General features: G+C 33.7%; 1 protein-coding gene across 1 annotated transcript; it reads left to right on the top strand.

The window, feature by feature from the left end:
* Positions 1-903: 903 nt before the first annotated feature.
* Positions 904-5,421, top strand: LOC144704644 (choline-phosphate cytidylyltransferase 1-like). The gene is made up of 8 exons (XM_078577131.1): positions 904-1,122; positions 2,801-2,914; positions 3,198-3,293; positions 3,621-3,663; positions 3,735-3,890; positions 4,464-4,544; positions 4,948-5,058; positions 5,158-5,421. The coding sequence occupies exons 1-8, from the start codon at positions 995-997 to the stop codon at positions 5,308-5,310; spliced, it is 882 nt and encodes a 293-aa protein (XP_078433257.1). The 5' UTR covers positions 904-994; the 3' UTR covers positions 5,311-5,421.
* Positions 5,422-13,383: the final 7,962 nt, after the last annotated feature.

Below are 13,383 nucleotides of genomic sequence, written 5' to 3'. Positions count from 1 at the left end.
TCTTACATACATTTAACAATCAAAACAGCAAATGTTAAATAAAATCAAAACTTTTGAAAACTATGAAAGTATGTTCTATAATAACAAAGAACTACAAGTTTAATTCGATAATGTTTTTCTTTTATATTAATTATCCCACTACTGTTTTCAGAAAAAATCCACAAGGAAACTTTAAACCACAATCCACAAGGATATTATAATGAAAAAACCTCATATGCCATAACAAATCTAGTCTCACATACATTTAACAATCAAAACATAAAATGTTAATAATATCAAAATTATCTTCTGAATCTTCATAAACTTTTGAAAACTATGAAAGTCTGTTCTATAATAACAAAGAACTACAACTTTAATTCACAAGGAGACTTAATGTTTTTCTCGCAGAAAAAAAATCCACAAGGAAACTTAAAACCACAATTCACAAGGATATTATAATGAAAAAACCTCATATGCCATTACAAATCTAATCTCACAAACATTTAACAATCAAAACATTAAGTTTTGATTAAATCAGAATTATCTTCTGAATCTTGATAAAAATTTCAAAACTATGCAAGTCTGTTCTATAATTACAAAGAGCTTCATTTTCATTTATCTAATTTTTTTTCTTACATTGATTTGCCCAGTACTGTCTTCAGAAAAAAATCCACAAGGAAACTTTAAACAACAATCCAAAATGATATTACAATGAAAAAACCTTATATGCCATAACAAATCTAGTCTCATATACATTTAACAATCAAAACAATAACTTTTAATAAAATCAAAATTATCTTCTGAATTTTAATAAACTTTTGAAAATTATGCAAGTCTGTTCTACAACAACAAAGATCTATTAGTTAATTTATCTAATTCTTTTCTCTTATATTAATTAGCCCAGTATTGTTTTCAGAAGAGTTGGCCCAGCCCAGATAGAGAAACCAGCTCAGTTCTACGTGCAAATTGCTAAACGGGGGAAGGGAAGAACGGAACGGGAGATCGTAGCTCGGCGATGGACGAAGATCCGGCGGAGAAGAGGGCCGAAGTTGCTTCGGAGAAGCCGGTACGCGTCTACGCCGATGGGATCTACGATCTATTCCATTTCGGGCACGCAAGATCTCTGGAACAAGCCAAGAAATCGTAAGCTCTTGTCGTAATCAATCAAAAGTTCGAAAATTGGGAGTTTTTTCTGTACTGGGTACGGATTTTTCCGTGATTTGAATTGGTGGTTCGATCTGTTCTGTCGAGGGATACGAATCGAAGATCGGGGCCCCGCCGATCTCTGATTTCTTTTTTGTTTTTCGTGTTTGTTTTTGTGATCATGGGTTTCTTTTGTAATTTAATTTTGTTTATTATTTTGATGTAAGTCTGTCGATTTGTCGATCTAACAGTCTGTGCATTCGTTACTGTCAGATAACTTGGTGGTTTTTTCTTCGTTCGTTCTCCATCGAATCATCTCTCTCGAATTACTCGTTAACTTTCTTTTTACAAGGGAATTTTTTTTTCTTCTGTAGCTGTTTTCCTGACGTGATCTAAATCAAACAGTTATTTTTAATTAGTCCAAGCTTGTGATGACCTTGAGTTTTTTTGAAACGAAAATGAAATTTAATAGCCTGATCATTGTAAATTAAAGGAAATATGAATTTTTCATGCGAGATCACGCCTCTTCTGTAATCGTAATGTCTCAGTACGTTGTTTATTTGGTTCATAATTATTTGTGGTAAATGTTATCCTTTCTAACCTTTTTAAATTGTGCACTTTGGATCAATTTAAGAATATTCGTCCGTTTTTTAATTCATTTTTGAATTTTTGATTTTGAACTTTTACCTTTCTGTGGACAGTCCCTGTGTACTGTATTATCTTGTCCCCGAGAACTTTATTTGCATATCTCTGACTTAGACTCATGGACTAACTATTAAGATTAATTTTTTAATAAAACGGAAAATTTTAAGATTTGTCTTGTTCTTCCTGATCTCATGAAACTCTAGATAAAGATGTGGAACCTTTCAAATCCTCTTGCCTTAGTGAACCCTGGTTAGGATTTCTACCAAAGACTGGAGACATTCTTCTATTACAGTGTTTCCTCTCTAAATGCAGGTGACATTACAAGTATATGAATAACCCGCTGGGTGATCAATCAAATTGATGTACTTCTAGGATAATATGTTGATACAAACCTTGATTTTGGTTTGTATATTGGAAGGGGGAAAAGACGAGGTCGAACTGAGATGGTTTGCTAAATGGAAAATCTTACCTTGATTACAATAATTTATAGGAAAGGAAGCAACCTAACCTAGAACACCATAAGACTAAAATGCCCCTAAAGGGCTAAAGTGCCAAGGATACCCATGGGAGTATAGGATCGAATCATCTTTTTCCTTCGCTCTTTTTGGGTTGATTACTGCATATGGCTTAAACAAGTGGATACCCATGATTGGTCCAATCCAGTTGTATAGATAATGGCGATTTTCCTGAATAAATAGTGGTTTCTCCCTCTTCCGTCTTTAATTTCTCATGGTTCTTGAGAACCTTCAATGAGACCAAAGGATTTCCGACAGCTTCCCTTGTAGATTTGTTTTCCAGAAAAAGAAAAGACGATTCTTCTTAGCGTCAAGATTCTTATTCTATTGGTTATTTTGTTCAAAACAGGAGTGTTTATAAGTTCCATAAAGTCTATGAGCATGCTGAGACTTTCCGTTCTTTAAGGTGTATTTTAGAACGCTGATGTTCAATATTGTTGTTCCACTATTTAAATAATTTTTATATTCATTTAATCTCAATGAATAATAATTCATTCTTCTCTGCTCATGAATTGTAGGTTTCCAAACACATATCTCCTTGTGGGCTGTTGCAGCGACAAAGTCACTCATAAGTACAAAGGAAAAACCGTCATGACTGAAGATGAGCGCTATGAGTCACTTCGGCATTGCAAGTTGGTATTCCAACATCAAGTAATGTTGTTTTTGCAACGTAGCAAAAAAGGCTAGCTATTTTTGGGTTCCCTACCCAAAAATAGGGATGGGAATCCAGAGAATGGGAAATTACAGTAATACCACCTTTTTCTAGCAAGATCCAGTCGTTGCTCTCACTTTGATAATATCCCTTACAAAATCGCCTGAAAAAAGATTTTTTATGAACGTCATGTGCCATTTCTGGAGCTTTTATTTGTTTCTGAGAAAGCATATTGATCCTTAATGCATGTTATTCATTTACAGATGGGTTGACGAAGTTGTTCCTGATGCTCCATGGGTTATCACTCAAGAATTCCTCGATAAGCATAGAATCGACTTCGTGGCACACGACTCTCTTCCGTAAGGTCAACCAACCCAAAGTTTGTATGTATTGTACTTAATTTCATAATTTCTTCAAATATTTACAGTTTTCTTATCGTGTTTGGCATTGAAGCGGATATTACCTTTTTTAAAATTTTGACGGAGTATCTTAAATGTGTTTGAATTGAAGGGATACATATCTGTTATTAATTTATTCAGGCAGATTTAACTTACCTAAAATTCACTGATGTAAATCCAGACATTTTATTTGAGAAAATTTTGATGATAAATAAAACGGCTTAACTTTTAATACTTTCTTCGTTCTTACAATGGTTTACTGTTTTCTTTAATGGCAAACATCTGTAGTTATGCTGACGCAAGTGGAGCGGGAAATGACGTTTACGAATTTGTAAGTAATTGAATATGCTTTCAAGTTTCTTCTTCGTGTCTTCCTTATGGTTTGGATGAATCTTTTTCCAGGTCAAGGCAGCTGGAAAGTTTAAAGAAACTCAACGGACTGATGGAATTTCCACATCAGATCTTATAATGAGAATAATTAAAGATTATAACCAGTATGTGATGCGTAATTTAGCCCGTGGTTACACCCGGAAGGATCTTGGAGTTAGCTACGTGAAGGTACACCATTTTACTAATCAGATCAATCCTTATTAAATTATTTTGATCAATCGGAGGGCCCAGACCGTGATCTACTCAGTGCATCGGATGGATCAGAATGGCAGGATGTGAATCAACCTATCGATCAGATCCAATCAAGAAGGCCAATTTGTAGTAGATTGTCCGATCAGCTCATAAGTAGATTGTCCGTTTTGTCCAGTCAATTGCTGCCACGTGGCTGACCAGATTCTGATATCTCTCTCGCCTGTCGCCTTTATGATGTGATGGAAGGAATACACGCGGTATAAGGGGGATCATGGGCAGAGAGAGAGCTTGCTTTTTTTTTAATTATCATTTTTATTCTTCCAATCATGATGCGTCATGGTTGATCCAACTGAAATCATGACTGATAGTTCCCTGCTCTATCAAAAAATTCCAATCCAATATCATGGTCTGATTGTCTGACAATCCGTTTGGTCAAATTGAGATTTTCGATCAAATAGCTGATCCCTATATCAGGGCCCATCATTTTGTATTCAAATTTGAACAAAAAAGGTATGTCAGTGGACTGATTGCTGATCACCATTTGATCAGGAGAAGCGCTTGAAAATGAACTTGGAACTTCAGAAGCTGCGTGAGAAGGTTAAGGAGCATCAAGACAGGGTGGGGGAAAAGGTAACTTCATATGGCCGAACCATATTTTGCCTTTGACAAAAAAATGATGTATAATGCTGAAATTGCGGTTAATTTTTTGGTGTTTGAAATATTTAGTGCCTTTCATTTGACATCAGAACCCAATTAAACGCCACGTATTTTTTTCATTTTTATTTTATCTGAATCCCAATGTTTTTTTAATCAGTGAGAATAATATTTCGTTGACATGTCTGTTGGCATGGACTAGGAACATGCTATTTTCATCGTTGGCTCTACGTTTCTTGCTGAGCGCAGTTTCTTGTGATTTTCCTATTTGTTCTGACTAGATCTTGCATGCATCTTATTTCAAAGTATGAGATTAAATTTTATACCTTTATCCACATTATTTTCTTATCGTTTATGATATACATTTTTTATGGTACAGCTGTCCACAGTGAAGAAAACTGCTGGAGTCCTGCATGATGCATGGGTTGAAAATGCAGACAGATGGGTCGTGGGCTTCCTTGAAAAGTTTGAGGAAAGCTGTCATAGCATGGTGAGCCAGGAACCTTATCTACATAATTAATCTTTGGCATATTTACCTATGTTTCATTATTATTATTACTTCTGATGTTAAATTGTTGTTCCTCAACAGGGTACGGCCATCAGGAATCATATTCAAGAAGGGATAAGAAGACAGCAATCCAGAGGGATCAGCTTACTGCAACATGATGATGTGGATGATGATGATGATGATGATGTGGAAGACGACGATGATGAGCAGTTTGAGGATGTAGAAGAAGGTTAAATATCTTTCGTTTTATGACGGTGTTTTATAATATCCAGTGAGTGATCTTTTTGTGGTTTTAAAATTTTATTGAAATTTCAAAATAATTACCATACCAGAAATTTAGACTTCTTTTTGTATGTTTGTGGAGGGGCGGTCATCTTTTATCTGAGTTTGCCTTTCTTCTTGTTCTTGAAAAATCATTGTGATGAATGAATTTTGTTACCATTAAAAGAGTTTTCCAATTTTCTACTTATCATTGATGTCTTGTAATGAGATCAAGGGGAAAATGGATTTCCTGGTTCTCCATTGAGTCTACTTTGTAATCATATTGTGGTACATGAGTTGAGATGGTATTGTGTTCAAATACTTATTTTCTATCCTTTGGCCTTTCCTGGTTGGATCCAAATGTACTATGTAAAGCTTTACTCATTATCTAATTTATTTGGACAACTGATTTGATCTTTAAGAGATTATACCAATAATCTGAGATTAAAAAAACATATTTTTCTGAATGAAGTGAGATGCCCTGAAAGAGACCCAACCAAGAGATATGATATACTTTTGATCACTGAAATTCAACAGTCAAATTTCTTGAAGTCTCTGATGCCCTCTATAGTACCGACCCAAATGAGCAGTCCTAATCCTATTTTACAGTATCTGTCTTCAATCTCATTCCCTAATTCAGAGCTTAATAATAAACAGTTGGTTAATAATTTTGATTTGTTCTTCACCATTCGACTTGTTCCCACTCTTCATCTTCATCTTCATCATTCTACTTGATAATAAGTCATGTGTAAATGCGTCAACATTTAATGACCGAGTATTAAACTACCTATTTAGCTATACAAAGTATCTAATAGAAGATGAATCAATTTAACTAAACAAAGTATCTATTAGCTACACAAGGTATCTTTTAAGGGGATTCGAATCTTTTGTGGAATGATACTCATTCCAAGATATACTATCTCATTATTCTATCTCGATATGGATTTTGCCCAAGTAGTCAGCAGTCCCTAACCAACAGAATCCTCTTGAATTGTGTTAATATAAGTGAAATCCAATGTTGCATTAAGACATTCTTGGTGGTTGAGCTTGAACTTGAGTTGTTTTAATATCTGACTTGATAACGTTAGAGTTCACCTAAAAGTATTACATACCGTAAATAACATCATTAGGTATAATCTACAGAGTTATGAGACAATATTTTTAAAAGATATGACAACCATCATGGAACAAAGGATAAATTGGGAGCCACATGGGTTCTATCAAAATGATGATCATGAATTAGTACAAATGAATGATATGTAACACGGAAAAATCAACAAAAAAGAAAAAAATCTGTCGGCTATAATAGTTCCCTGTTTTTAAAATAAGATAAAATGCACATACCTCATATAATATATATGAGCCACATTAATTTTTTATGAATCATAATTTTATTATATAAATTTTAATTGATTAATAACATTATAATTGAACTCATTAAATATTATGACAATTCAAAAGATAAAACTAAATGAATTAGTTTAAATCATATGCATACAGTCAATAAATTAAAGAGGTGAGTAAGCAGCAAAAAACACACTAAAAATTATCGTAATCATATTTATTTTTGATATGACATCATAATTAAGGAGTGCTCAAGTCAACGATTCAGGCCCAGGATGGTGTTCTTCTTATTTTATAAATAAAAAGATCGTGGTTGCTGATCTTTCAATACGAGACTCCTACAAAAGAGCACAACCAAGAAAAACACTCATGCACTGAGGCCTCCAACAATGTATCTGGACAGACTTCTAGGGTTAGATACAAAGAGGGGGGATGAGAAGTAAATAGAGGAGGCCTAATGTTCTCAACTCTTTGATATAATTTCAGAGAATTATGATGCTGTTACATCTTAACATCTGGTATTTATCCACATCTTCCTTTATCCTCCAATAGTAAAGAGGCCTCCAAATTTGAACATATGGGTTTAGTTCAAAAAATCATGCCTTGTTTTGATATGATCTCTAAAGAGGGCTAAATTGCGCCTTTTCGCCTCCATAAATGCTAGGCCTCCAATTCAGATCCATGTCATGGCTTAGGATTCTCCTTATCTTTCATTTGAGACCATAATTTTATATTTTATTTACATAAATGTTTCATTTTAATGAATATCCTGACAAATAGTAAGAATAATTCATGATTAAAGAGGATCTAGTGGGGTTAGTATCAAAAACCAAAAATTCTATAAATTCGGACTCAACATGCAATTAATGTTTTTCAGGAATAGGTGTATTAGAGTGGGTTTTGTGAAAAACCCACTCTAATAGTGAGAGTGGGTATAATTTTAGTCTTTTTGTAAGTATAATTTTCGCACATCTGATAGAATATTTAATTGTCGAAAACTCACTTAATGTGTATAGTTGGGGTGAGGTAGTCTCCACAGGGACTGGCCTTTAGAGGTGAATTTAATAGTTGAGTTGTAGCTAGGGAGAATTAAGATTATATATAATAATAATTAATGATATGTAGGGATAGAGAGAAGTAGTGAGAGGGAGAGTTAAGATAGTAATAAGATAATCTAACTATATCACCTCTTATGATTAATATTTTTATTGTTATTCAATATTGTAATCAAGTACGATGATGAAATGGATTTATAGTTTTATAATAAAGGACGATATTAAAATAGGTAGTGGAAGAATCCTTTTTAGTTTTAGTAATAATGTAGGACTGATAAGATAGAGAGATTAATGTTGAACTATTCTTAGTAAAATAGGTTATTAGTGTAATTATTAATTTTAATTAACACCTAGATTTTATGTAAGGCAGGGTATGTAGATATAGTAATGTAGGGATGATTAAGATGTAAGGGCTTAATTAATACGAGTCTTTAATTTAGTAGGATATAAGAGAAAACATGAAGAAGAAAGAGGGTAAGAATATTAATGATTGTAAGGAAGAGATTATTCAATTAGTTATATATTAATGAGGTATAAATATATATATATCTTTTAAGAATGTCAGATTCGAGAAATAATAGAGAGAGGGGTGAGAGAGGAGAAAATAGAGAGCTATTGAATTAAGTATACATATTAATATATGTTTGGGAAATATCATATAATATCATATTAAGGTTTATATATTTATAAATTTAATAGACATATTTTTAGTATTTTGTTAATTAGGTAAAAAACAGGAATAAAATAGATTAATGGGGGGGGGGGGAATCCTCGATGCATAGTGGGTGTTTGTGAAAATGTCTCAAAGAGGCCAAACTATGACACAAACATCAAAATAAGATTTTTGATTGGATTTAGGTCAATATTAAAATTAAAACAAATATTCAAAGATAAAACTATACCAAAGTGGTTTTAGAACATCAGCATAATTCCCTGATTTGAGCAGCTGAAGATGGAGGCGCTTTTCGTCACGCCCTCGGCGTGCGTCTCAGCCGCTCTGCTCTATGCTGGTATGCTTTGAGCGTGTTCTAGAGCTCTTCTGGCACCAACTTGAGCATTTAAAACAGTTAGAGGGTTGTCACGGCCCTCCTCTTGCTTGCACCATCGCCGGAAGGGTCTCCTGCTGTAGCTTTGAACTAGATCAGAAGATGTGAAATTGTGGGGCCATCAAGCCCTTTTTAAGGACAGAGGAGGACCTCCCATGGCTTTCTATCTCTTGGTCTGCCCTTGGGGTTCCTCCAAGGACCATTGGATGGCCTATGGTTCTTCCTTCTTGTCGCACTCCACCGTCTGACAGAGAGTTGACGACTAGGGGCGGATCTGACGCTGTCCAATCGATCTCCTTCATAAAGGATCCAATGGATGCGATTAAATCACAGCCATGGAACCCTATAACTTATGGTGCATCCTCTTGCCATGCCAGAAGCATCATCAGCAAGCCTTGTCAGCCATCCTTACCTGTGATTTTCCTGCCGTTGGGTCCCGCCATCCTCATCGTCGGCCGTGACCATTCAGGGGCCTAGATAAGAAAGAAACAATAGCGAAATTGTCTGTTTTACTCCAACTTGAGATTTTTTTTCAGACTGGAAGGATAGTAGATCTACCTTTGGATTCATCTTCACCTTGAACAAGGGTGTCAAGTAGGCAATCTGGTTGAAGAAACTCAACTCGAACATTTGTATTTTTTACTTGAATGGGAAGCTAACCTTTATTTGTGACAAAAATACTGTTATTGATAATAAAAAATAATGCTAATTTATTAGGAATTTAATTTTCAAAATAATTATATTCGAACATTATTATATGAGAAGATACTTTATAAGTTTACATAACATCTTTTGGTGACATCAATACTGCTATTTGATTACAAAAATTAACATGCTAATTTTATAGGAATTTCATATACCTTACATTATTAGATTAAAATACATACTTAAATGTATAGTCTTGAATCATATTGTGTATTTTATTTATTTTTATGCTATATTTACAGGTTATATATTTCATTTATTTTGATTTAATCTGGTCTTCCAGCCTTGATAATTATATTGGTTATAATTGTGGCTAATCACTGATATCACTGATCAGTAAGTTGGCCAAACATTGGTTGTGGCCAAATGATATATCATGTTTCTCAAATACTTTAGTATTCATATTTTTTAGATGAGATAATGCCCATCCAAAAGAAAAAAGAACCAATTTATTTTCCAAGAAATATTAATTCACATCATCTGATAAAAAAATTTTGAGTTTTTTTGATGCATGCGTACACAACTTGAGAAATTTATTGATGCTGGGAGAATTATCAAAATAAGGACTATGTCAGTGCATAATTAAGCACATTTAAAATATCAATTTGGTTGAGATATATTTGGGTAATATAATGATCCCTGCCATGTTGGTGATCTATTTTGGTGATCGAGGGAAAGAGAAATAGTCAACATCCCATATATGCTTCCTCTGCTTTGAAACAAAATCTAGATTATTCTAAAAAATACTATAGTTTTCCTCTGCCTAGCCTACATCACACAGACAAACAATTCTGCCATATTGATCTCTAGGTGTAGTAACTGTCATTCTTATCCACTCTCTGTAGTATTAACATATCTACAAAACAGTAAGATTTGGAAACATTGTAAGTTTCCCTAAAATGTTGAATAAAATGAACTTCATTGTCATTAATAACTTATGAATCTTGAATATTTTTTCCACGCCATCGCTAAAGAATGGATCTTGATCTAATGGATTTAATGTGAAGATGAAGTTTCTATGGATTAGGGTTCTCTATTTGTGGTGCATTATATGAGAAGAGGTCCTTGCATTGAGAAAAATGTATCTTTACATTTATTCTAAGAAGAGCATGAATTCATGGAATAAACTGAGAGAGGTTACAGAAATCAACATGAAGGTAGAAAATTTAATGATGGTAAATGGAGTTCAAGAGTGAAATATCCATATCGTGAACTAATCACAAATATCACAATACTGAAATATCTGATTTTTAAAATATCATCGTAATTTGAAGAGGACAATGATTCAGCAAAATTTGAGGGAATTTCGGTTCATTAGTAGGCAATATTACATCCTCTTAAAAATTTAGATCTATAACTGAGAAATTATTTTTTGATTTGATGGATATATTGGATAGATTTTTGATAAAGGAACTTATGATAAACATCATTATGACGATAATCCCAAAATGAAGAAATTGAAATGATATGAGTTCTATGTTTAAATAGTCATTAATAGAATTGTTAGTGAAGAAAAACACAAAAAGAAATAAAATACGTCATTCTCTTCAAAATAGTGTGGTGGGATTAGGAGGCATAATTATGCTACTTTATTTTGAAATATTATCATATAATGCTTTCACATGGAAATTTATTTTTATTCTTCTTAGATGTGTCTTAATAAATAGATTGCAACAAGATAGAAAACTTTTCTTTTTGTTAAATGCACTAGAGAAAAAATTCCAATTCCAAAAATTAAACCAGTTCAAAAAATTGAAGTCTAAATTTATAGATATTATCTTGGCATTTTAATTCATACTTAGGCAATAATATTGATGAAAGTTTACAATGCAGCTACTCTATATTCAGCTAAATGGCAAGTAAGGGGTCGATCAACACAGGGATTTAATTTCCTACTTTTTATAGGACCAAAAATGGTCATATTATGTTTATAAGTAAGAAATCTGTTTCTAATAAAATTGAGAATTTTATCAGTACTATACATAAATATATTTACATAATTTTATCTAATATTCAAAATATAATAAACCATTAAATCTAATATTAAAAGTGAGAATCCGTTTCTTCATGCAGTATGTTTTGTAATTTATTAATGAGTGAGATACACGTTGTGAATGAATTTACCAGATTACACTATTAAGTATTATTTATTCTAATTCATTAAAAATGTCTTAAGTAAAAAAGGTTAATATTTCATTAGGGGTGGTGATTTGTGAGCAGCTCTGCGTACAAACGTTGTGGTCTGTATGTAGGCACCTGAGTCCGCTGGATCATAGGACTCGTGGGAATTGTTTGATCCTTCTGGAAAGCAGGAATTTATGGAACTTTTTCCATGTCCAAAAGGTGCATTGATGCACATAGTGGGCTCATGGTTTTGGGTGGCAGCTGCAATAGCAGTCCCGAGGCCATGGGTGACAGCTGAAAGAAATAGGTATCTGTAAAAATAGATATGGGGGTTTGTGTGACCTGGAAATAATATTTAGAGGCGTGATTTGTGTTATTTTTCAATGAAATTTATAGATATGACATATAACTATAATATGGGCTTTAGAGAGAAAATGCATAATCTGAAAAGAGAAAGGGATATAAATGGTGACTTGGGAGAGAAATTGGAGAAATGGGTATGGATGAGCGAGAAAACATGGAATTAAGTTCCTAAAATGGAGATGACCATGTTTTGAGCCTCCAGTACTTCTTCCTCAACTTTTCTGCTTATATTTTGTCATAATCAGGTATTTTTCCCTCGAAAAAAGATGACCAAAGGATAAACACTTCAAAACACTTAAATAAACAAGGCTAACCTAAAAAAAATGTGGAGAGCCTTGTTTTAGATCTATTCAGTGCTAGGGACGTCCAGAAAAAACAGAAAATAGAAAGAGAAAGTTATATAATATCTGTACATAGGCATGTCTACAAAAATGCTCTTGAATTACTTGTGAATTCTCCCCATGCTATTTTTTCACTTGTTTGGAATATTTCAGAGCCCCATCACATGAAGTTTGGTGTAAGTTAGAGGGAATGGTGGATGGAACCAAAAATGTAGCCGACACCACTCTAATTGACTTCAAGTTCCCATAGAGTGCTCCATTCATCAGTAATACTCAATTTAGTTCTTGCTACTTTCTGCATACATTGTACTAAGAATTCGTAAGTAAATTATCGTATCTAAAGGTCCACTTTTAAAGTAATTTATAAAAAGATAATCATAACGAATGTAGACGTTCCTTGAGAGCCATGGCTGTGTCTGCCTGTGAGATCTCTTGGTTATCTTCAACCTACTCATAAGACCATGTGACGTCCTATTTTATTTTTACTTAATAAACCATGTAAGCCATAGATCACGATTGATAAACTGATAAGTAGGTTGAAGATCACACTCTTCGATTACTCTCGTGAGATTTGTTGGAAACATTATTAGAGGTTTCCGACTTTGACGGTTTCTTTTTCTGACGGGTTCCTTCCTTTGAAGTCCTCTTTGTTTCCTTTTTCATGGATCTTGCCTCTTACTCTCTCATCATATTCCTCCAATTAAGAGGCTGTAAGGGACATGTTCTACACAAGCCTGCGATCTTTCTTCTTCCATCTATAGAAGCTCCTGTCTTCTTGTATTCTCCTCTCCAAAATCTTCTCTCCTTATCTTTTCAACAAGATTTTGCGACCCATATTTGCACAAAGATGTAACTTGAAACAAGTAGCTCATTACAAATACAGTCCCAAGGAAACAATGATCGGAGTCTTAGAGAAATGATCATCCCATCATGATCATCTCTTGATTGTTCCCAATCTTATTCCACGGTATAACGATACAACTAACTCGGGCACTTGAAATCCGAGGGAATATGCTTCCCGCAGCCGTTAACCAGGAGATCAAGACAGATGGGAAGAAGAAGGTTGAT

This window comes from Wolffia australiana, chromosome 6 (genome assembly GCF_029677425.1).
Source record: "Wolffia australiana isolate 7733 chromosome 6, ASM2967742v1".
In the NCBI taxonomy this organism is placed as follows: domain Eukaryota; kingdom Viridiplantae; phylum Streptophyta; class Magnoliopsida; order Alismatales; family Araceae; genus Wolffia; species Wolffia australiana.
Note: the sequence above shows the minus strand (reverse complement) of the source record. Positions and strands in the feature narration are given on the sequence as shown.

Excerpts from the sequence above, each read along its gene's own strand:
- LOC144704644 (XM_078577131.1), top strand. The coding sequence starts at position 995 with ATGGACGAAGATCCGGCGGAGAAGAGGGCCGAAGTTGCTTCGGAGAAG. Across the intron at positions 2,915-3,197 it reads GAGTCACTTCGGCATTGCAA|ATGGGTTGACGAAGTTGTTC; the intron begins GTTGGTATTCCA and ends ATTCATTTACAG. Across the intron at positions 4,545-4,947 it reads AAGACAGGGTGGGGGAAAAG|CTGTCCACAGTGAAGAAAAC; the intron begins GTAACTTCATAT and ends TTTATGGTACAG.